This window comes from Pararge aegeria, chromosome 13 (genome assembly GCF_905163445.1).
Source record: "Pararge aegeria chromosome 13, ilParAegt1.1, whole genome shotgun sequence".
Classification (NCBI taxonomy): domain Eukaryota; kingdom Metazoa; phylum Arthropoda; class Insecta; order Lepidoptera; family Nymphalidae; genus Pararge; species Pararge aegeria.
In genome coordinates this window covers 12,448,699-12,474,647 of record NC_053192.1, presented here as the reverse complement: position 1 = coordinate 12,474,647, position 25,949 = coordinate 12,448,699, and the positions used below count along the sequence as shown (strand labels likewise).

Sequence of the window (25,949 nt, the reverse complement as noted above, 5' to 3'; positions counted from 1 at the left end):
AATAACTCACAAAATATCACGTAGTTTATTTTCGCACAATTGCTAGTATAGAACAGAGCCGATTTACATAAATTAAACGCTTTTATAGTTTCCTTACAATGGCTAAAACGGATATAGTAAATACAACTTCTTTTGAAACAAACAAATAAAATTAGGTACTGCAAAATAATCCTTAAAATATTCCTTAATATTTATAATAAATGTTTAATCAATTTAAATGACTTAAAATGATTAATCATTTATATAATACAGAGATTTGTTCATTTAATTGCAACAAACATTAGTCAGTCTAAAGATGGCGCTGCAGGCCAGATTTAAAATGAATTAAAGAAAGACTTATTGCATAAAATAATAAAGTTTGATACAGAATAATGATATTAATTCTATAAGATATTAATTTGAACATTTTCACAGTAAATAAAGTAGTTTAACAATAAATGGAACATCAAACATCTTTAAAACATTCAAACAGTCAAAACAGTGTCTATTAAATATCAGGCCCTAATAAGTAGCGGTTTCATGTTTACAAATAACTATTTGAATTTAAATCTGATATATTTCAGATATTTTTATAATAAAATATTCACTTTAACGATAAACTAAAACGTAAATATCAATAGTCGCCAATTATTGCCGACAGGTGGCGATTTGCGCCCATACGGCCATACTGACTCCAGCGCGTCCCTTGCGCTGTTTTTATGACATAATTTCAAAGGCCTCACCCATACTGAGATCTAGCCAACACACAAGGCATCACCCATCATGGGATCTAGCCAACACACAAGGCATCACCCATCCTGGGATCTAGCCAACACACAAGGCATCACCCATCCTGGGATCTAGCCAACACACAAGGCATCACCCATCCTGGGATCTAGCCAACACACAAGGCATCACCCATCCTGGGATCTAGCCAACAAGACCAGGTTTAAAAGGATACGCATGGTGGCCAGCCAGCGTTTAAGGAAGGATATTGGATAGGAAAAATAAGTTTCACGCAAACTCATTAATAATTACAATCTTAAATCATATCAATTATTAACACATTAATAATTACAAAATTAAATTATAAACCATATCAATTCACTCGTATGTTATCATGTAGAACTAACTTTGTCCGAAAAGTAAGTGGACGCACCCTCGGTCTCCACTGATTCCTCCGCCCATACGGTCAATTCGTCTGAGTTGTCAGAATCATTGAAAGGGTCTGATTGAGCTATGGGAGCGGGACGTAAGGCATCGTGACTTGCAATCTTTTCTGAACAACCACGAAGGTTAACATGCCTAAGCCTATATCGATCATTTGGTAATATTTCTAAAATTTCCATCGGACCTTCAAATTTTGAGCCTAACTTAGTAGTGTGTCGTTCATGGCGCCGCATTAAGACGAAGTCACCGACTTTAAATGGACGGATTGTGGCTTTACCTTTATCAAAACGAGTTTTATCGCTAAGGGACCGCTCGTCCATCCGTTTTTTAGCAATCGATCTAACTTCCTCTAAGTTGTCTGTTAGTATGTCATCGTCAATTTGCAATATTTTAATGGCAGGTGGGTAACATCTTTTTCCTAATAATAATTCCATGGGACTTTTACCTGTACTTTTTGATACTGTGCAGTTAATAGCTAATTGTAATTCTTGTAAAGCTGTGTGCCATGGCCTACTCAGTTCTATAACAGACATGTTATCCTTTATAACTTTCATTAATCGTTCAACCTGACCATTGGCCCTACTAGCTCCCTTTGCTACTACGTGGTGTTGAATCCCATATCGTTGACAGAAGTTTTTAAACTCTGTTGAAGTCATACTTTTATCTTGGTCAGTAATTAATCGCGATGGAGAGCCAAATATTGTAATCAGATTTTGAAAACATTTGATTGCAGTTTCACTAGTACGATCATTTGTGTAAATCATATGGACATATTTAGTAAAGCCGTCAATAAATACAAAAGCATATTCAGGTTCACTACGTTTTCCGTTCATTCTTCCAGTTATATCTGCATGAACGGTATGGAAAGGAACAGCTATTTTGTCAACGGGATGTAAAGTAACCTGTCTAGCACCAGATACTCCTTTTCTAACTCTACACATGACGCAATTTTCTACAAATTTTCTGATTAATCTGGTCATATTAGGGAACCAGTACTGCTCTCGCAATTTTTCAAGAATCTTTTCCCAACCGAAATGTTGAAGATTATCATGATAATGGGATATAAGATTCCATCTATAATTACGTGGAACTATAATTAACTTATGTGTCTTGTTATTAATCTGTACTTTACGTCTCAGTAATTTATCCTGAAGTATAACGTAAGTATCTGCGATATTCTTGGGAATCGAATCACCTTTCAATTGCTCTACAATACTAGATAGAGTTGAATCGCGTTTTTGTTCTACAAGGAGCCAGTTATGATCAAGTGTAGTGGTATTAATGGACCAAATTAGGGGTCTTGATTTATTAAATTCTAAACAGCGCTTTAATTGACGTCCATTAGAATTTTTAATTGGATTACGACTAAAAAAATCAGCATGAGCAAGTTTATCGCCCTTACGTTATTCAATTTCAAATTAAAAATTTTGCAAGAAGGCCCACCATCTATGCACTCTGGGGGTTAGGTCTCGTTTGTGACTCGAAGCTTTTAATGAATTGCAGTCTGTGACTAGTTTAAATGACCGGCCATGAAGGAAATGGCGAAAATGTTTAATAGCCTTTACCACTGCAAGAGTCTCTAGTTCGTAGGAGTGGTATTTACTCTCTGTATCTGAAGTTCTCATAAGCTACTACTAAAGGATTCCTATCTTGTCTCTGAATCAGAACGGCGCCATAACCAATTGAACTGGCATCTGTATGTAGCTCAGTTGGCAAATTTGGATCAAATATAGTTAAAACTGGGGAAGATGTGAGTATGTTAATTATTTCTCGTCGAGCAATTTCATGTCGGTCAGTCCAATTAAAAGAAACATTAGCTTTAGTTAGGTTGTATAGAGGTGCCATGATTTTAGAGAAATTGGGTACAAATTTTCGAAAATAACCTGCTAAGCCGTTAAATTGCCTTACTTCTTTTATATTTTTAGGCGTTGAAGAGTCAGTAAGAGCCTGAACTTTCCTTGGGCTTGGCCTAACAGTGCCATTTTCAATAATGTTACCAAGATATTCAATTTTAGTTTTAAGAAAAGAACATTTGGCAATATTTAGAGAAAATCCAGCCTGAGTTAATCTAGTCAAAATAAGATTCAAATTTATCAAACCCTGTTGCACGGATTCAGATACAACCAGAATTTCGTCAACATAAACTAAAGCAATATTATCTCTATAATCACCTAAGGCGGCATTTATGGCGCGTTGGTATACAGACGGAGCATTACATAGACCGAATGGCATTCGAAGATATTCAAACTGTCCATCCGGGGTTACAAATGCAGTTTTCTCGATAGAGTCTTCCGCTATAGGAATACCGTGGAAACCAGAGGCCATGTCTAAACAACTATAATATCGAGCTTTGCCTAATCTATCAATTTGGTCCGCTATAAGGGGTAAAGGATAATTGTCTCTAACGGTATTTGAATTTAACTCTCTGAAATCAACGCAAAGTCGGTCCGTACCGTCCTTTTTTTTAACTAATAATATAGGGCTGCTGAACGGAGACGAGCTATCTCTTATTATGCCATTTTCTTTTAGGTCTTTAATAATATCTCTGACCTTCTCACGTTCTAAAGGGGACAAACGATATGGTCGGCGTTGCACGATCTTATCGGGATTTTTTAATCTAATTTTTAGCTCCCCGGTGGTTACCTGTGAGACGCGATTTCCAGATGTGAAATTATCCTTGAACTCATTGATAATACGATAGATTTCTTTAATTTGTGTATCGTTAGTAAGGTCGGTATCTAATTCAAAAGAAGATGTTAAATTTAAACATTCATTGATAAAGAACTCGCGATTAATTGATATACTGTCCTCGCTAAGGGTAACGCTAAGGCCGGGTATATTTAGAAGATTAAAACCTATTAGAATGTCAAATTGAGTTTCATTATCACCTACTACATAAAACTCGAGCTCTAAGCGAACATTATCAATTTGAACTATAGTTTTAATGCTTTGTTTTGAAATAATTGTTTGACCCCCAATACCGATAAACTTCACGTAAACTTGCTTACGCTTTCCAGCAACGGAGCCAGCTATTTTCTCCCGAATTAATGAACAATCAGCTCCAATATCGAAAAGACAGTTATAATTTGTGTTTCCAATAATTACATTAAAAGTGGCATGTTTAATAGATGAACAATAATTAATTGTTTTATTTGGGGCATTACGTTCCGTCATTTTGACGGCGGTAACAATTTTTCTCTAAGTGGCCCTTACGATGACAGTATTCACACTCAATAACCTTAGCGTTATTAAAACTACCACGAGAATTAGAATTATTATTTGATTGTGACAAAACTGGGTTATTTTTAGATGGATTTTTGCAGTCTCGTGAGAAATGACCCGGCTTATTGCAATTAAAACATGTGACTTGATCCTTTGAAGGTACCGTGACACGTGGTTTTTTGACGTCATTATATTTACTCTCTCTATTTTCAATTTTACGCTTTCGAAATGTTTTTAGTATCGATACTAATTTGGGAAGTGAATTGGGGGTATTTCTCAACAACTCAGAACGAATAAATTCAGGATAAATACCTGTGATCAGTGCATCCACTACGTCGGCGTCGGTAGCTTCTGGTCGAACCCTCCTGAAGAGAGTCCAAGCCGTTGTAGCATATTCAGCGTAGCTGCTCGCTTGGTCTGAAGTGTAGCTGCGCCATTTCTGCACGTCATCCGCGTACCGGAACTCATTGCCAAACGTATGAGTTAGCTCTTCCTTCACTTGTTCCCACGTGGTTGAATGCAGTGACCAGGTGTCGGCCCAGGTCTTTGCTCGTCCTCTCAATTGTAAGATGGCCTTCATTCGAGCTTCATGGGGCGAAATATTTAACTTCGTAATGGTTTCGTCCACATTAGCACACCAGTCCCTGATGTCATGCGATCTCTCATCAGGGTTTAACGGCGGTAGATAAAAGTCATGGTGCCGCCGTAAAGGTGCAGTCTCTGTAGATAACGTCGCTCTCGCAGCGCTTGTCGCAGCAGTTCTTGTTATGGAGGTTAGGAGACCCATCACTTGTTCCATACTGAAAGTTGTACAATCTGGAGGCCCTGAAGAGTTTTGGGGCTGTGATCCCACCGCTGCTGTCGGCGATACGCCAGGGTTTTCACGCTCGGTGTCCATTATAATAAAATAACTCACAAAATATCACGTAGTTTATTTTCGCACAATTGCTAGTATAGAACAGAGCCGATTTACATAAATTAAACGCTTTTATAGTTTCCTTACAATGGCTAAAACGGATATAGTAAATACAACTTCTTTTGAAACAAACAAATAAAATTAGGTACTGCAAAATAATCCTTAAAATATTCCTTAATATTTATAATAAATGTTTAATCAATTTAAATGACTTAAAATGATTAATCATTTATATAATACAGAGATTTGTTCATTTAATTGCAACAAACATTAGTCAGTCTAAAGATGGCGCTGCAGGCCAGATTTAAAATGAATTAAAGAAAGACTTATTGCATAAAATAATAAAGTTTGATACAGAATAATGATATTAATTCTATAAGATATTAATTTGAACATTTTCACAGTAAATAAAGTAGTTTAACAATAAATGGAACATCAAACATCTTTAAAACATTCAAACAGTCAAAACAGTGTCTATTAAATATCAGGCCCTAATAAGTAGCGGTTTCATGTTTACAAATAACTATTTGAATTTAAATCTGATATATTTCAGATATTTTTATAATAAAATATTCACTTTAACGATAAACTAAAACGTAAATATCAATAGTCGCCAATTATTGCCGACAGGTGGCGATTTGCGCCCATATATACGTTAATAATTTATTTAACATAATTCGGCAACTTTTAATTTGGTTATTTTAATATACTTTTTGCACAAATTAGGTACTTATAAATTTCTAAAGACCTTGAATGTAATAAAATTCATTGATAAATTTTTTAACTACAAAAAAGAATTATTGCCGTTTAAAACAATAACAAACAAAGCAAATTACTTGTGCTTATAAAAAAACAAAGCATACATTTGGATTTCAAATTTCCGTAAGCAGTGCTTTTAAGATTTGCACACAAGCGAAACCCCTATACTGGAAACCTGGAAAACTCGCACACATAGAAAGAGCCAAATATTGTGTAAGCACGCACGCGATTATATCACTACACACCAGAACTTCCATGTGTGCTGGTGCACACAAGTAACGACAGATGCATTCAATCGCCGTGCTTCTATGGAGACCGCGGCGGCGCGGCGCATTAATTCGAGCGACGAATAAACGATTTGCCCGGCAATGGATACTTAATCGTGAAAACCCCAGCTAATTTTATGAGATTTAAATTATATTTAAAGCGTTACTTTTTATTTAGGGATACTGTTTACAACTCAAAATTAAAATATAGTCGAAATATTATGCAGTTTGTCTATTTTAGTTCTAAGCCATGACACGGGACTTGTCCATTGATTTACATAGAAGTCCGGCCGGTTTTAACTAGATGGCGCTTTTATAGTTTTCTATAAATTGTTTAATTTTTTTTCAATCTTTAAATTTTAAGTCGTCCTTATGGTCTGAGAGGCCCTGAGGTCAGGGTATGCACTGCTTATTTGCATCTATGAGATGCACGCCACTGCCGACATAGTGTTTTTCACCACTGGGTGGTTTGGGTGAATAGGATTCTTCTTCTTTTGCTTGAATAGGAAGTCTTGTTCTGTACTTTAAACTATTACTTTTCATCTCAAGCTCTCAAGGATTTCAATTATTTTTAGGAACCTGGTGGAGCATTCTGCAATCTGCTCCAGGATGTAATTTAGTGTCCTTTGTATTATATTTGTATTGGAGTCACATGCTGATTCCCGTAGTTGGATACCGTTTAAATGTGGCATAACGTCGGAATAAATTATCCAGAATTGCTCCACGCTCCAACATTGGATAGGTGAAATGTGACAAAACACTGTGACATTACATTGCTGTTTTTTTAACTTTATGCCACGTTGTAAACATATTAATTTTTATTTTCACTTATCTTGTTGAATACTAGCGGTTTTCCACGACTTCTTCCGTGTACAACTGCTGACGAATTTCCTATACAAATATACTCACGGCCGATTGGCGCAGTGGGCAGCGACACTACTTTTTGAGTCAAGCCCGTGGGTTCGATTCCCACAACTGGTAAATGTTTGTGTGATGAACACGTTTTTCAGCTTCTGGGTGTTTATATTACAACGATTTTGGATATTATTCATAAAAATATTCATCGGTCATTTATGGCTAGATTGTGATGTGTGTATTGTCGTAGTATATTATTATTATTTACATGCTTAATATACTCCAACCTACTGCGTCTTATCACCGCCTATACTATTATTATATGTATATTTATTCATTAGTTAGCTCGTATAGGTTGCAGCATGAGACCCGTAATCAAGAAATGGGAAATTAAATGCAAACATTTTTTTCTTATCCCGCTGGTTGTTTTAGAGAACAAAAAAATATTAATTTTTATAATAATTATTAGTATAGATTTACAAACAAACTTCAGCGCCTTGAGGCGATAAAATTATGAAATTATTAGTTACGAAACTTACATGATTGTAAGTAAAATCTAGGATCTAGTCCAGGATCTTAGACTTTTATACGCATAGTCAAAGACAGTAGATATATTTTTCTTCTACAAAGTATAATGGTTAAAATTTGCATCTCTTTCATTAATGAAACTTGCTAATAAGCGACTAACTATGCCTGACATTCTGATGTCTAGACTGAGTTACCGTGCTTTGCAATATTCATAAGTACAAGTTGCTTGCCCGTCGCTTCATGCTGCTATAATATTTGGTATGACCCTGCTGGTATAGCAGTGTTATTCATATAAAGACTCCGCAGGATAAAAATTTATGTTGTGAGGCTGACCTTTTTTAAGCGAGGCAGATTTTAGAATAGAATAGAATGGAATAGAACAAATGTTATTTCTTTAACTGTGCGTCCAACAGCTTGCGTTCTGGCGTATTTAAACTTTATTTTACATATGATTTTTAAAATAAACACTTTTAAACTTTAGACACTAATTAAGAACTGTCGAAAAAATATTCGTTAATATTATAATTTGCTTTACTTATTAACAAAAATTTCAAAATTACATCAAAAAAAAATTAATAAAATGCATGGGCAGAACCATTATATCCCCGGGGAAAGGATAAAAATGTATCTTCTCCCACAGCTTACTCAACTCTCAGAGCACATGCGCGCAAGTGGAAATAATATCCTAGTAATGTATGTGTAATAATAATCGGGGTAAACTTCTCCGACTCCCTGTTCCCGTGCTTTAGCAGGTGGATACGTTAATGATATCCCCTGTCCGGGGATAAAATCGGGGGATATAATTTTTGTCTCTTGCCTGTGCTAGCCTTGCTGTGGTTTTAAGTAAAAATGCCGAGTTCGATCCAGTCAGGGGCCATTTAGAAATTTATAATTACTGTGTTTTTACTTTTCTGGACCAAAGCTTTGGTCTGGTCTGTTTTTTTGACATTAATTATCTTTCTTTAGTCTTTTCCTTTTGTCATCATATACATTTTTTTTAATATTCTACGACAATACATACATCGCCATCTTGCCCCAGATACCTGTTGAATATTTTTATGAATATAATACACAAAAATACTTATATACAGATAAACACCCATGACAGACACTGAAAAACAATAATGTTCATCACACAAACATTTTCCAGTTGTGGGAATCGATCCCAGGGCCTAAGACTCAGAAAGCAGGGTCACTGCTGACTGCGCCAGTCGGCTGTCAAACACATAATATACATTAGGTACTATGAAACCCTTAAGTATATCAAAAAGTACGGTATAGATTCCAATCAGCCTATCAACGTCCCACTGGGCATAGGTCTTCATTCTTTTAAGCGTTCACTCTTAAAAGATTTAAGAGCATAAACCCACCACGCTTCTTCTTCGCGGGTTGGTGAGTGTTAACGACCACCATCAAAATATGTTAGTAAGAATAACCAGGTCCCTCAGTTTAACGAGCTCTACGAGGCTCTCCAGGCTCCTATTTGTATCGATGGGACAAATAAAAAAAGCCAGTGTAATTGCGATGGCATGTTCCCTAGAACCAATTATAAGAACCACTGAACTTCTTTAGTTTTTCCATACCTACCTATAAATATTATCGGAGCCCTTACAAGTAAATAATCAAAGTGAATAAAATATAAACAGCCCCAATCCATGTCCGATATCACGGTACGATTCAATCGAACCTTTTAAGGATTAGATTTTTGGGATCCCCTTTTCAAGTTTACCCGAGGGTACAAGAATTCTCTTTATTTTCCAAGGGAGATAAAAACAACCCAGTGTACTTAATGTAAGTAGAGTTTGATGTTTTATGCTATTGAACGTATAACCAAACCCGCGCATTTTATATATTTGTACTTTATCATTTTTTTTTTTTAAATAATTATACTACGAAATTAAACACACATCGTCATCTAGCCCCGCAGTAAGCGTTGTTATGGATACTTAATGTAAGTAGAGTTTGATGTTTCATGCTATTGAACGTATAACCAAACACGCGCATTTTATATATTTGTACTTTATCAATTTTTTTTATAAAAAAATAATTATACTACGAAATTCTACACACATCGTCATCTAGCCCCGCAGTAAGCGTAGCTTGTGTTCTGGGTACTAAAATGACTAATGAATATTTTTACTTATAATATACATATGTATATGATATACATATATCCTGCCTGAAATGACCTCCTTCACTTTATTTTATTTTTCTATTTCATTTGCTGTAACGTCACTTGGGTATCAGTTCAAAGAAAGCGTCATGGATGTAAATGCATTGCAAACGTTAAGCTGTACACCATTTCTGTCTGGTTTTACAGACACACATTCGGTTGCTATATTAACATAAGATGTACTGTTTGTAACACTTAACTTGTCTAAATAAATTTTCTTTCTTTCACATCTTAACTTTTCGAGGTTGTGTGCGTTTTAAGCAATTAAATATCACTTGCTATAAAAAGTTATTTTTATTTTGGGAAAATAAATCCATGCCAGCAAAAGCGAATGAAGTTGTAACTCAAAAATATTGTTGATTTTTTGTACGATGTAAAAATTTGTGGAATGATTGTGTACGATAAAAAGTGGAATTTGTCTTGGACAAGCAAATTGCTCAAAAGCAGCTTCGTTCCGACTCTGAACTCCCAAAACCCTCACTCTGTTAATCAGTACTTACAAATTCTACCTGTGAATATTAAGGAGGATTCTACGAAGTTCATCTAGGATTAATTAGGTGACGCGCAACCGGTAAATCTATACTGCCGCTGAACGACTTTCCGATACATTGCTATTTAAATATAGAACGCTTATTTGCGTTTTGCTTCATGGATAAGTACCATAACGGCGATAAACATATTTCTACGAAAATCCATTTTACTGTTCCTAACAACACAAATGAAAGCAGACCTACCTATTCATAATGCGACGATTATCGTGTATTGTTGTAACAATAATCACTACTTAACAATAATGGTAGCTTGTTCCTGAGAATGTAGGTAATGTGAATAATATCAGATAATGTGATAAACTTTTTTTTGTATCCTTGCTTGCCTTCCATTCTGGTATAATAAATAATCATACAATGTCTTACTAAATGAAGAATTCTCGGAAAAAATTTCATTTCAAAAAATGTTTAGCTAGAAATAAAAATCTTAATTTCCTTCGTAAATCAGTTTTGAAAATTGAAATCCACTAAACTATTTAAAATATGCATTGGTTTAATATAAATAAATACACCAAGGTGTTTATAAAAAATCCTATCGTTTGACGACCTCGTAGTTGTGATCACTAGCGAGGAAAGTTTGAGAATTGGAATTTCTGAATTTTCACTGGTCTGGTCTGGTCTGGCGACAAAGACGTGCCGCCAAACGATTTGGCGATCCGATACGATACCGTATAGAAGCCGATTAGGACTTTAATATAACTGCCGCTTTCTTCTTTGACTGTATCATCGCTTACTTAGAGGGTTAAAGAGGGCGAACTTGTAGTGGAATAAAAAATAAAGATTATAATTCTTTATACCGTGGAGTCTTCAAATAGCTCGTTGCTAGGCTACATCATAACTTACGTAAGGTGAAAAAGGTGGAATGTGTTACTGATAAATAAAACAATTTCAAAGAATTCATTGCATATGCTATTTACATAAATAGAAACTTATCTCTACTGTAATTTTCTTAGTCTTTGTCTCCTCCCCTCATCCAGTCTTCTGATCAACATATTTAATCTCGATGTTTTATATGCGCGACTGAAACAAAACGAGTAAAATTACTGTAGATAATAATTTGAAACGTTATAGCTAAATGTTAAAAATACATCGTTGGTCTTTTGGGTTGTATAGATTACGAGGTCCTAGTTTTGATAACTGATTCGGGCCGAAAAGTTATAAGCACCTGATTGGGTTTTTCTCTCTGTAATTTGCGAACCAGCTGGTAGGCAATACGTCTCTATCTAACACATAATATGTGCATTTCCCCCTCTAACATTAAAACACGTACCAGCTTGGAAATTACCATCCAACCCTATAAATCGAAAAGCACGTGAAACTGACAGTCTCGGTTTATGTCCTCTACTCCTAAAAAGGACACTTATGCCCAGCAGTGGAAAATTTAAAGTAGTCCGATGAATATGATGATAAGGGCGGAGCTAGGTAAAAAGTATGCGTTCATACCAGCCGCCCTTGAGTATACAACATGTGACCAATTACGAAATACTGTTTAAGAGTGCATAAGAATATTTCTTAAGGAAACACACTGACAACCCTATAGAGGATAAAAGACCGACACGCGCAAAGTACCTACGCTACGCGACGCGTACCTAATGAAGTGATAGGAGTCACTTGATTTTGATTAAGCATGTGATGTTAGGGCTATATCTATAATGAGTGTATGTAAGTAAATAAATAATGTTCCTCTAAAACTATTGAAATAAATTTCGGTTTTCATTTACACGTTGTATAATGTAAAGATATACTGTAGGTTTTTTTATACCACTACAAGTTAGCCCTTGACTACAATATCACCTGATGAATGATAAGTGGTGATTACATAAAATGGTAGCGGGCTAACCTGTTAGATAGTATGTCATTATTTTAAATCCATACTCCTTTCTACGCGACATCGTACCGGAACGCTAAATCGTTTAGCGGCACGTCTTTTCTGGTAGGGTGGTAACTAGTTGTCGAAGCCTTCCACCAGCAAATATATTCAGTCTAGAGTTGTAAAAGCCTAGCCTTCACTCCATAACTGCCTGTGCTATAATTTACAATCACCAAGCAAGTCGCTATTGCATACAGATTTATATTAAATGGCAAGAGCTTTCGTGGAAAATTGGATGTCCCAATTTCCCTTCGCAAGAGGATTATAAAGTAAACTTTGTCACGTTGTTCCATTAGGAATGTATCCACGTGGGTTTTTTTTTCAGTGAATTTTAGGTTCTCGTATGTATGTTTTACTTTCCAAGTGAAAATTAGTTTATAATAACACTATAACTAATTCTTCAGTGAACTAATTGTAATGTAGTATTTTATATAGTTGTTTTATAAGCAAAAATATTATATCACATATCAGCTTAACTAAGCCAAACCTTGTCTCGGTCTATTATTTCATTCTTTATTAATTAAAATTGTCACCAAATGCTTAAAATTTCTCGTTGCTTTGAGTACTTGGGCATAAAAATATTTTTTTTTTTAAATGTAAACCTGTGCAAAATAGAGTAAATCCATTGGCTACTTTTTTGTTTTGAGGGCATAAACATACAGAAGCGGATTTTTGTAACCGTTTATAAAGATGATAATACTTGAATGTTGAACAATATGATTGCATTAATAAATAATAATATTTTAACCACATTGAATCAGTGTGGTGGGTGTATGCCCTAAAATACTCTCCTACGAGAGCCGAGATAGGAGGTCTGTGACGAGAAAGAAAACATCACTTAACGATGATGATACTAACCTCAGGACCACGGTGGATGGCCAGGAACATGTCGTAATCGCCAGGGCCGATGACGATGTTAGCGCGTCCATTGGAACCGACATTAATTGTCTTTCCAGTACAACGGTTGTTCACTTTGGAGCCAGAGATGACGTCACAGTATGTACCCGATGGGAGGCAGGTCTAGAAGAAGAACGGTATCATTATTACTACTAAAAATATGTATGTAGTCTACCGAAAGCTTAAGAATACGGAATAGGAACTAAAAGTGAGGCTCGTCAACGGGCCAGGTTTATAAGCTAGCTCTACGATAGTACGGCCAACTTGTTAAGTTCTCTCTGGATAAAATCTGGATAATATCTGGATAATATCAGATAAAAGTGCCATTTCCGTTGTTAACCACACTAAATTGATCACACTTCAATCAGTTATGTCCCTTGTGGTATTTGTGAATAAGGATAGCTAGTTTAGTGAAGAGATTTGTGTCTCAACAGAATTGGCATATCAGCGAATTGATCGACGTTAGCTTTCGTTTTACCCAAATATAGCGCCCTTAGTTTCAATATAGTTTAAACTAATCCCAAATTTTAATACAACGTTTAAATTTTTAGACATCCTATTTCATTATCAAAATTTAAGCAGTTCCTAATTAATGTAATCATTTTACCATATTACAAATGCAAAAGGTAATCTATTTGTTTAGAACAACTACTGAACTAATCTAGACGAGATTCGGTACTTTTATTACAGGAAATTTAAGGATTCCAACGCGATTTAAAAATAAAATATATTTTTTAGTAGTCTGTAAGTGAGTTAGGGAATGGGTCTACTCATTTTACGTGGATAAAGCCGCGGGCACAGCTAGGAAAGCGTATAATCAAGAGATATATTGTATATATCGTAATTCATGATAATTATTCTACAAATAGGGACTAGATACCTCATACATATTGAAATTATAATTGGGTACTGTCAGAAATATCTATTTATAATATACATAATATGAAACAATATAATATTATCGAAGAGCGAGCGGTAAATTTCTAACTAGGTAATTATAATGAACCTCAGACATACACAGGACAAAGTAAGGACAAAATATGATATTGCCTTGTGTTCTGAATCACCTTTAAATATTAGAAATGTTTAAAATAGTTTTAAAATACTGCACGAAGTTCTTGCAACTAAACGTTTTTCATTATTTTTCCACGATAATTTCACTGAAAACTTTATCGCAATGGTATATTAAAAGATAACTTCTCTATAAAATGCTTGGTTCTTATTTTATTAAATTTTCAAGTAAGTATAAAACGGATTAGGTTTTTGGTTGTTGCTAAATGTATTATGACGTTACGGTCTACTTAGTCTAGCTCGATTACAAAACTTTCATATTATTAATTTAAAAGCTTTCGTTCTCTATATATATATATGTGTATATAACGATATACTATTCTATCACCTTATTCTGAATCTATTTGACGCGTTATTGGAGGTCTGCAAAATCTTAAGAGTTTTCCTTAACCTTTTGTCATATCCTTAAGTTAAATGAACGGAGTGTTGTAAGGGGATCCAACGCCGATTTGGCGTGCACTAAAAGCAGCTTTTTAGTATTGGCTGCTTCAATAAACATATTTTTTTTTCTATTTCAGGAAAATCAATATAAAACGCGTAAGTCTGAACGAACGAAAAACGATCTCAGCGATTGCTAATCTGAATGTCGAGTGCCATTATTAGATCCACATGATGGATTTGTTGAAGTTACTGTTTTAATCAAAATTTCAGACTTAAAAATTATGGTTTGACACCAAAAAGCTCAAAGTGTTTTAGATTCACCGACTATCGTAGCCGATATAAACTTTTGATAATAAAACTGGATGCTTAATCAGAGATGGCGTGTTACGTAATCACCTGCAAGCTTTCATTCATATTCCAGCCATCGTTGTTAAAAGCGACGAACGCGTTGGAGCCACGACAGAAGGCGATTTGATTGCTACCGTTGTCCCACCAGTTAAGGATGTTGCCGTTGCCAGCAATGTTACGCCAGGCCACCATCGAGAAGATCTGTCGCCAACGGTGCTCGCAGACCCAGCCGTTGCCGCATGAACCATCCTGTTACAAATAAATAATGAATTCATTCATTCTTTTCAAGGAAATAACGTGTGGACGTCCTTACAAAAGACCAAGGTAAATCCAGCAATAGACATCTATCAGTTGAAAAGATGGTAACGAAGTCTCACTTTTGGTAGACTCAATAACTGTAACGTACAATAGCAAGCATGCAATCGGTTCTAGAAACAAAGCTGAAGAATTTGTTTTCTATGTTACGAAAGTAACATATTAAATCATTTAAAGTTTGTATTAAACGTAAGCTTATAGAAAAGTCCTATTATAGTATAAAGGACTACGTAAACGATAAAAAATCTTGGGTGTAAATTATTGCTCTAACCAGGTTGCTCTTCTAATAATTTAAAATGACATTGTGAGATGGTGATAACAACACAACACCCGGCTAAGTTTGTTGTGGGCTTCTTCTTAGACCAGGACGCGTTTGGAACCCTCGTAGCTTTAGTTTTAAGTTTACGAATGTGGTTATCGCCATCATCTCACTACCGTGTGGTTCTTATGTACGCATCAAAAGTGCCACTTGTGGGCCGGGCCTACTTGAATAAAGATATTTTTGACTTTGACTTTGACTTTGAATCAATGATTAAATGTAAAATTTTATTGACGGTTACTTCCCTGAACTGAACGGAATGTCTCACTAATGGACCAGTTATTCACAATGCCTATCCAAAGGCGTCATCATAAGCCAACCGGCATTTAAAAGGAATAATAAATTGATATAATCATAAATTCAAATGTAATTTTAATGCCCCACTCCCTCTCTCCTAATCAAAGGGTCGATTGCAGAGGTACATTCATTACTAATGGACCAACCTTTGACGAGCGAAAAGGGCTCGCGAGAGATTAAAATATAAAGTATTTCTTGATTGAAAAAGGTTCTGAGATACCTTAATTTTCTTGACTTGTTTGTACTCGGACACTATACTTTTGTAAAACCCCCTTAAAACTGAAGCGTCAAAGAGAGTGCGACACATTTCTTCTCCTTCAATGATCCGTAGAAAGAAATATAAGATACCGACCTAGTTAAACGAGTCGCAAAGCTGGAGTAGCATTGGGTTGCGTAGTGAATCTGGCACCTTCGGGTGCCAGATTTAAAACGCAGCATCCGTTAGCTCTCAATAAGATGCTCAAACGACATCAAACGATTCGCTAAGAACCGCTAGCGGCAAGCGGCTCTAGACCGCGGAGTTTGCAATTTACTACAGAATACTTTACTATGTATACTTATATTTCCAGCAATGGAGGTTAATCGGTCAATATGCTGATGATGATGATAGATCGTAAGAAAAACGCCAAAAGTACTTTAAATCTGCAACAGTAGGTATATGCTTTTACTTAGGTTGCCCTATCTGTGTTCCATATTTTACCGTTTGGTATATATATTCAATCCATTAATATAGGTATTGAGCAGACGTAAAACTAAGATAAAAAATTGTCCTGGATCCTATCGGACATCTCTGTTAAGAAATTCCTTGTTTCTAGCCCGAAGTTAGAAAAATGGCATTGTGCTTCCATATGCCTCAGACAGCACGATGACATCGATCCCAATAAATTATTAGGACACTGAAGCAGCTTGCGATGAAATCAAAAAACCCCACCAACTCATCTTGAAACAGCCAGGACACAGGACTTATCGTCTGAAACTGTCTTTCCTGAACAAAGCCCTAATGGGGCATGAATAGGCTGGTAATAAATATTTAAGATTCAAACTTACAGAGTTAATGGATGGAGAAATTATATTTCCAGAGTGGTCCTGTGGTGGTCCAGCTTCCGTGTCCTGGAAACTGAAGCTGCTCATCAGCTGAGGCTTGCCGTAGGGATGAGCCAACATGAAGGCGATAGCTGCCTTGTATTGACGAGCATTCTTGTATGTGAGGATCGCACCTCCAGCACCGTGGCCTCGTTGATTGTCGTGGTTATCAATGAAGGTTAAAGCGTCACCCGAAGCCAAAAGACCCCAATTTGGTCCGAAGGTGCTCAACCACCTGTAAAGAAAGGTATAGGTTTGTGAAGAACTTTCAACAAAAAGATGGTAGAGTTATTTTCGTTTAGTGACGTTATCAAGACAGTAAACATACAAGCGTTAAGAATGATTCTAGGAACCTAGAAGTCATAATTTTAACAACCCTTTTAATTATTATATGTGATAAATAAGATAAATTTAAAAAATATTGTGTTCCTACTACCGACAATCGTGTAGTTTCAATATTGCCATCAAATTGAAGGCTCTGATGGAAATCTGCAGATTTTAAAATAAAATATTCAATGATAAGTCATCATCATCACCAACCCATTACCGGCCTACTATAGGGCACGGATCTCCTCTCAGTGAATGATAAGTACATCATGAAAACTTTTTCAAAATTGCCTGTTTTGAGTCCAAAGTATTTTTTGGTAAGCGTAACAAGAAATCCCTTCTTAACTTTACGTATTTTTGTTTTGTATGTATGTATAGTATGTATTTTGAGAAGGTTTTGTATTTTGCTTATTTTTTTTTTTTTATTTATCATCTATTGTATTGTGTGGGTACTCTGTTTTATTAAATCATTTAGTGAGAAGCTAAAGCCTGAAGATTGTAAGTTTGTTACGCTCATCAGGTTGAATGCCAATTTGCTTTTCATAGCATTTTTACTATGTAACATTACATTACATTTTTATTCGTTTTAAGATCAAAGCAAAAAAATTGAAAAAAAATTATATTCATCACACAAACTTTTTCAGTTCTGGGAATCGAACCAACAGCCTGACTCAGAAAGCAGGGTTGCTGCCCACTGCGCCAATCAGCGATTAATATTTTAGTTAAATTTTAATAGACCAGTTCAGTAAGTAGAATAAAGGGCCCTCAGCGTGAATAGAGTCCCCTAAAAGAGACAAGAAAACAATCAAACAACTCACCTAAGTTGATTCTGGCCCTTGAAACAGCGGCTAAGCTCCAAGCCAAATCGGAATTCAGTGACTGCAGCCAATGGAGTATATTCGTTTCTGGTGATGATTTCACCGCCAAGATCAATGACCTCTTGGAAAATATAAGGGCGAGCATTGTTAGGGAAACCGTGAGCAGTGTTAAGGTTTCTTAGCCTACTGTAGATCACTCTAAGATCTGCGGGCCACATGTGTTTCGCCGCGTCAATTCTGTAAATAAAAAACATTTTCTTAAAATATTTAATTCTTTTGTACGTCTGTATAACTAACTCTTTTTAAAAGGCTTAATGGATTTGCAAGAAATTATGTGTGTGTATTTCAATCGATTCCTGGATTGTTTGAAAACACATTTGTAGTATTATATGATTATACACATTTGTAGTAGTATTATTATAAGAGGCTCCAAGAGGCCCTGGAAATAGTCGTGCATATCATTGGTCGCTGCTCTGCACTAATGCACAAGCATAGCATATATCTAACAAACAAACATAAGCCACCCTTAAGAAGCAAAACCAATAACTCCAAAAAGTAAGTGTTATTCTCCTTTATCTGTGAAATCAAATCGGTTGAGCCGTTTCAAATTAGGCCAAACAAATAAACATTATGTTTTAAAATCGTGTATTTTGTAATGGTTTCTTGCTCATAATAATCAAATGAGATAAATGAAATCAAATGATACATTCATTTTGAAATTGAAGGCACTTCAATTTTATTAAATTGTGAAGTAGATGTACCTATAGAATATGCAGAAACATCCAAGTGCATCCGGTATTCGTTCGAAGAAAGTTTTGGCTTTGACTTTAAGAACTACAGGTGTCTATACAAAACCAAAGGGTTTACTGTGGGTGCAAGTAATTTAACATTTGGTATCGAAACATTAGTCACAGAAAATATATAAATTTAACTGCTTACCTGAATCCAGCCACACCCATTTCGATTAGACCGTTCATGTAGTTGACAATTTGGGTGCGTACATGTTCAGAGCCTTGGTTCAAGTCCTTGAGACCGGACAGTTCACAGTTACGTACCTAAAGGAAGGATACATAAATTAAAATTTTTGTTATAACTGTGGGCGAACAAAGAACCTTGACAGCAGCAATGTAATGGCGACTCCAATGCTTTTCAATAAGCTGACACTTATTGTTTTCGATATGTGACAATCACGAGTTCAAAGCCAGGTCTCCTTATCTTGGAAAATAATATAAAAGCAAGTAACCCCGACAAGCAACTCCGATGAGTAAGTATAGATGCAAAAAATTGTTTGCTGATAAAATGCTTAGAATCCGAGACACTTCAATGGTTTAATTGATTTTAAGAATGAATTCTGTTAATTTTAAACGTTGTGTGCACAACGTGGTTGATTTGTCTGCCGGGGGAATTCGAAAATGTCTACTAAAATTCCCCCGAGTATATTTATTTTGTGCCTTTTTCTTTTAGTCCATACCAAGCTATTTAGAAAATTACAAGATAGCAGTCTATACTCATAACAAAAATGATTAAAACTTAAAATAATTTCCACACTTCGATGTAAATTTTTGGCTTCTAAAACCAAGCAAACTCGACCACACATTTGGTTTTAGGACTGTTTTTGGTCGTTCTTGTACTATTGATGTTATTTAAAGGTAAATATTTAAGATACTAACAAAATTACTTACTTGAAAATTGTTTCAACGGTTTTAGATCATTATTAGCCCTATCTAATAATTTTAGTTACATGAACAGTATAGGACTAATGATATGTAAATCGGTTTCATTTTTAATCCTTAAATCGCTTTTCGGCAAGATATTAAACGAGAATCAACGGATTTGTGCTAGATTAATATTTAATAATGTTTTTATTACAAACTTGGAATGAAAGCTTTCAATTCGCCTCGGCTCCTGCCTAAATCAGATATGAAAGCATTATAATGACTATGTGAACACTCAAAATACGCAAATCCCAAAATCCATTTCGTAAATCTCATTTGGATTTATCACCTCAATTTTAATATAAGCTTACAATTTATTTACCTGTTATGGCATCTGTGGTTGTTAGCTTTATTTATTATTTGTGTATTTTATACAAAATCAAATAGCTCTCTGAAAGCGAAAACAAATTTCGGAGTGTATTCGTTACTTTTAGTATTTTACTGTATTTCCACTTCTACTGTCAAACATTTCTTGTTTTTTTAGGATTCCGTTCCCGAAGTTTAACATTGTAACCCTATCATACTAAGCCTTCACTGTCAGTCCAAACGTCTATCTGTCCGTCGTTCATTTTTGCTTTTTTCTCAATAATGTTAATATTATGTAGTAGAGTTTTATATTACATCTTGGTACGGAACCCTTCGTGTGCCAATCCAACTCGCATCTAACCAGTTTTAATTTAATTTCAATTTAATTAAGAATACTTTATGGCACATACAGGGAAATATTACAGGATACACAAAACATATTATACAGGTGGGTGCGAAAACACTCTCTTGCAGACAACCTTCGGTGAGTAGGTAAGGGTGACCAGTACTCTGATGTATTCACTTTTAATTCGGAGACTATGCAAAAAATAATAAATTTATGACCGAGAATTTGAAAACAATAATATACTTTTTCAAGATAAAATTTAAAAAAAAATTCAATATTCCAACAACCATTCAAAATTCAAAATTCAATTATTTCAAGTAACACTAGCTCCTTATATCTTTTAAAACGTCAAGTCAATCTGTTTGTGACTCTACCACCGGTTCAGAAGGCAGATTCTACCGAGAAGAGCCAGCAAAAATCTAAGCAGAGTATGAGTGTATTTAATAGATTAATCTAAATATTGTTAATACAAACAATGAAAGCTTAGAATTCTCCCAATTAATATTAATGACAGTATATAATATTGCGATGATAATATTAGATTATGTATTTTGATTTCAGCGAAATCACGTGGATTGATTAAATTAATTTTCGTTCTATAAATCCATTGTACTGGGTGGAGAGAACATGATTGGGTGGTTCCATTGTGCCAAACATAATATCAATCAAATGAAAGCTTAGATATATTCTACTCAATATTACCTAATAAAACAAGAATAGCAGGTATCAATTATGTATGTCGGTAGAATCAAATAGTATTGTCAATAAGAAATCCTACTAAACTTTTGTTATAAAAATGGTATTTATAAAAATAAGGAAGCTCGTTTTCATGTGCCTTGTACGAGTTAAAGCTTTAGGTTTTTCATTTAGAACTACTGCACTAAAAGATGATTCTTTGAGGAGCCCCTATCTTCGAGAATTGAGAATTCATTATTATTTCGGAGTTATATTTTGGTTTACCGCCACTGAGTAATTATTAAGTCATTGTAAAGTCAACATCTCCACAGGATGTTCGGGTGTCGGTCAAAACATGCGTAGTTGCCAAAAATCTGTTTGGTGTGGAGTACAAAGTTTGAAGAAATTATAACAACATTACACTGCTTTACGCGGTGTATAGTAAATATAAAGCTTCATGGAATTCCGCAAAGTAACGCCTGCTTCTATCCAATGAATTAATATAGTAAAAAAAATTAGAAGACAAAATGCTACAGACTTCAGGCCTCTTAAATATAAGCTATCAAAATTGTACGCATTAGTGGCGCCATCAGTGAATAGTTAAAACCACAATTGAAAGAGCATTTTAAGCCTAAAAGATGGTTTTTTGTAGTCGTAGATTAACCTAAATACCTGAGAACTCTCGCACTCGAATAATTTAACTCAAGAAATTAAACATCAATAAATAAGCAATCAAAGTCTATGTTTAAAACAGTAAATAGATTGTATCTTCTATCAATACTGGAAATATTATATCTAATATAGATATGCTATGATGGTTGATTTATTGTTGTAGATCAACTTAGATTATTATAAAATAATATTTCAAAACCAACACGTACAAGTGTAATTTGAGTTTTAAGTTTATTCATTGCAGACTAGTAAAACTTTGATAGCTTATATTACGGAAACTCTTTGTGAAAAGTAGGCACTGAGGAAGATCTTGTATAATGAAATACTTATTTGTATTGATGTTATCTTTTGATTGATACAGGTTTTATGTTTATGAATTATGAAATTTGAATTTGGTTAAATGTATTATTTTGCAATTTGACAAAGAACTTTTGTTACTATACGCCGGGGAAATTTCATACAAAGTAAGCTGTGAGCTTCTAGCTCGAATGGGTGAAATTAATATGGGAAACTCCGAAATTCGAATAATATTACTGATTGAATTATGAATGTTACAAACTTCTATTGCTTGCGACTCTAAAAAAACAAGTTTTGAAACACTTTATTAAAGAATCCAAGTATAAACTAAAGTCACAAAATAAACATTAGTAGATTTGAGTATCACGTCTATTTTGTATGCTGATTAGAAGTGAAAAACCTAATAGCACTTAAATATGTGAAATGGAATTTTGATGAAGACATTATACTGACTTCATAATGTTTCATGTATTCGGCCATGACCCAGTCAAATGGCTCATTAAACGTCTGTCACTTCCCAAAATGTCACTGTCCTATGGCTAATTAGTAAGACCAAAGGTTATTTAGTATTCCAGATACGGACGGTTGATCTTCATAAAGACATTTACATTAAGCACCTACCTACTGGGATATACTGACAATTACGCGTCATCCGTCTTCCGCATTTATTCTGCTCTCATTCAACTTTCAAACTTAGTATAAATAATTTTAATTTATGTATCAACAAACAAACCAGAAAAATTAAATTTAAACATAATAGATAATAATAAAAGATTACAGAGCAAATTCCGTTGTTCTACAAATTTATCTTCTTCATATTCATTCTTGATAGAGCGCTAATGATCGGACTTTAGTATTGTGGTGAAGCACACTTGACTACCCGTCACTACTCTTCGTAGGCATTTGCTTTACTCGGACAGTCTTATAAGAATAGTCTGTCTATTGCAGCATATGTTTGCTTTTTCAATGCCATGGACGACCTTTCGCGTGGTGTCAACTCTTCTTAAGGCAATTTGAGGTTCGATGGATACATTGACGCTGATACGTGACCAAAGAAAGTGCGAATACGAGCCTCTTAAATTATGTATAGTCGCTGTTTGATGCTAAGGTGTTTGAGAATTGACTTGACTGTCTGGAATGTATTCCAGGATACTCTCAACATTCTTCTTCTCTCAAGATGATCTATTTTCTTTTTCTCGCTTTCTAAATTGCTTGCAAAAAAATATGGACAGTTAAAAAAACCGCCAAATCAACTTACTCTCTCAGCGTTGTTGCCATAATCTTCTGGTCGAATGACACACTGAGGCCAGTTGAAGTCATTCCTGCCGTAAGGAACGGCCGGGTAGTGCCAGTTACCAAAGTTGGCAGTACTTCCTGCTGTGCCTCTGTTCTCCGACCAGGTTCCCGTCATGTGGTTAATAATTGCATCCACGTAGATTCTAGAAATATTCAATTATTTTAATCACCTTAAAAATCTATCTATGCCAAAACAAAGTATTTAAAATATTAGGTATACAATATTTAAATACCTTGGTTTTTATATCATTACCTGACACCGACATCGTTGCAACGTCTCACCATGCTAGCGAACTGCGCACCGTTACCAGAACGTGTGGTCAGAATATATGACATAGGCTGGTATCTTTCCCACCAAGGACGGTGTCTGGACCCAATTATCAAATTCTCATTGGGAGGCGAAACCTGAAAGAAGGTAAATGTAAGTAATGGACAAACTAGCACATAATTGCAAATCTCATAAAGTCTCATGGATTCACCAAGTTTTCTCTAGGGTTGTTAATAAATTGAGGAACCCACTAGGTATCACATTCATAAATACCATCTGCGACGATGTAAAGAATCTCTCAGCAATTCATATAGCTTGGATGAGCTACCTTTACACAATAAAAAGAGGAAAAATTAGGAGATCCTTAGATCTTTCGAAGTTAATGACAAAGCTCAGCTAGTTGCTAGGTAAAGTGGCATTAGGCGGAGCATACAGCGTTGTGGCCCAAGTGGCACCGGCAAATTCGGCATTGGTAGAAACTAGAAAGACCAGCAAAGCTTTTGTAAGGAGACACTAATCTCAGAACCGTAGAATTCAGACCTTGCTACAAAAGGCTGTGATTTATATGATACGTGATATTATAATAAAGAAAGTTATGGCATTATCACCCATCTTTTTCGGCCCCAATTACCAAAATAAATTAGAAACCAAAAACCACTAAATCAGCTTTGGTAGTCAGTCGTGCAGAATTCATGAGTATAGTCTACCTAATATCTATAATTTAATTAACACCTAGTATTAGAAAATCAGATTGAAAGCCAATGAAGATTACAGTAGCTGTAAAGGTTTAATCATGGTAAAGCGCTCTTATTTTTCACTGCAAAGAACCATCCTTTTTCAGAAAATAAAATTTCCGACCATTTATTCAGCGAATGGATTCTCGACAAATTCTCGGTTACAGGATACGGCTACTCCACCTTTCCTTTAATTAACTATTGGTTTGCAGTAAATATAGTCACTGGACGGTTTTCGAAACAAACTATAAATGCACGTTAAAATATGGAGGAAACTTGTAGAACAAGTTTAGATTGGAAAACAGAGTGCTAATAATTATTATCCGTTTTGAAACAAAGTTTTAAATAGTCTTTAGTTTAATTGGTTTTGCGTTGAATATTAATATTCCTCCAAAAGATAAAGAGAATTTTGGACATTGGACGGAATTAAATTGGTTATTGAATTCTCCACCAACAAACCAACAATGAGAAGGTTTTAGGCCACAGCCCACCACGCTGATGCTGTTAAGTGTGGATTGATAGACGTCACATGCGTTTGAAAACGTTTTGGAGAACTTTCAGGCATGCGTATAATAAAAATGTTTAACCTGAGCAAGTTTACCTGAATGCCACCGAATCCTCGCGGTCCAAGGAACCTCTCGCATTCATCTGCGATGTCGTTCCACTTCCACTCAAAGAGGTGGACCATGGTTGTACGTCCTGGGGCATAGTGCGGGTTCTTGAATGCAACCGCCAGACAGGCGGCTGACAGCAAAACGATGAGCCGCAGCATACTGGAAGAAATTTGCAGCTATATAAACTATTCCATTTATTTGTACAATGTATAATTGTAACTGATAACTTATTAAACTTTAAATATGAATCTATTAGAATTATCATAAATTGGAGTGCTTCGTTTTTAATTTTAACATTGTAAAATTTTTGACAATGTGAAATACTCATACACTGATTGGTAGAATGTACTGGGTTATTTTTAATATTACCAAATCTTGATGTACCTTCATTCTTGTGAATAAATAATAATAATTATTATTTCCCTTAATACTTAACTATTGAACCACTTAAAATATATAATAATAACGTTATATTAATTATAACGTTATTATTTGTTATGAATAATAACGTAATAATTCAACTCACCTTAAGTTTCTGCCTCCCGCGAGTATAATCCACGTTACTGAGCCCTCCTACTGCGATATTGCTTATAAATAGGTCTTCAGAGATAATCAGCTACTTTCTCAATAATTATAATTTTATTATCATAACCCTAATCCGAGATAACGGCCAATCGAAAATAACAAAAGATTTAGGCTACGTTCAAACCGGCATTTTCATTTATTTTATTAAGTGAAATACTCCCGTGGGTCTACCTCGCAATACGTTCGATCAATTTTGGTTTTGCTCAGTCATAGAGTGAAAACGACAATTGTTTCTGATTCTTCTTTTTAGGATGCTGAATATTCCAAAACGAGGTTCAAACAAACTATTGTTAAAACGG

General features: G+C 35.1%; 1 protein-coding gene across 1 annotated transcript; it reads right to left on the bottom strand.

Moving 5' to 3' along the window:
* Positions 1–11,374: 11,374 nt before the first annotated feature.
* On the bottom strand, positions 11,375–25,229 carry LOC120628675 (alpha-amylase 2-like). Its single transcript, XM_039897227.1, has 9 exons — positions 25,053–25,229; positions 23,703–23,854; positions 23,412–23,592; positions 19,082–19,197; positions 18,143–18,379; positions 16,962–17,232; positions 15,032–15,232; positions 13,145–13,306; positions 11,375–11,436 (listed from the first exon to the last, which is right to left on the bottom strand). Exons 1-9 carry the CDS (start codon positions 25,221–25,223, stop codon positions 11,425–11,427), a joined length of 1,503 nt encoding a protein of 500 aa, XP_039753161.1. The 5' UTR covers positions 25,224–25,229; the 3' UTR covers positions 11,375–11,424.
* Between the last annotated feature and the right edge of the window lie 720 nt (positions 25,230–25,949).

Bases quoted from the DNA above. Each gene is read 5' to 3' on its own strand.
- LOC120628675 (XM_039897227.1), bottom strand. From the start codon at position 25,223: ATGCTGCGGCTCATCGTTTTGCTGTCAGCCGCCTGTCTGGCGGTTGCA. The intron at 23,593-23,702 runs GTAATGATATAA...GAATATTTCTAG, and splicing joins TGCAACGATGTCGGTGTCAG to AATCTACGTGGATGCAATTA. The intron at 18,380-19,081 runs GTAAGCAGTTAA...TTTTATTTACAG, and splicing joins ATGGGTGTGGCTGGATTCAG to AATTGACGCGGCGAAACACA.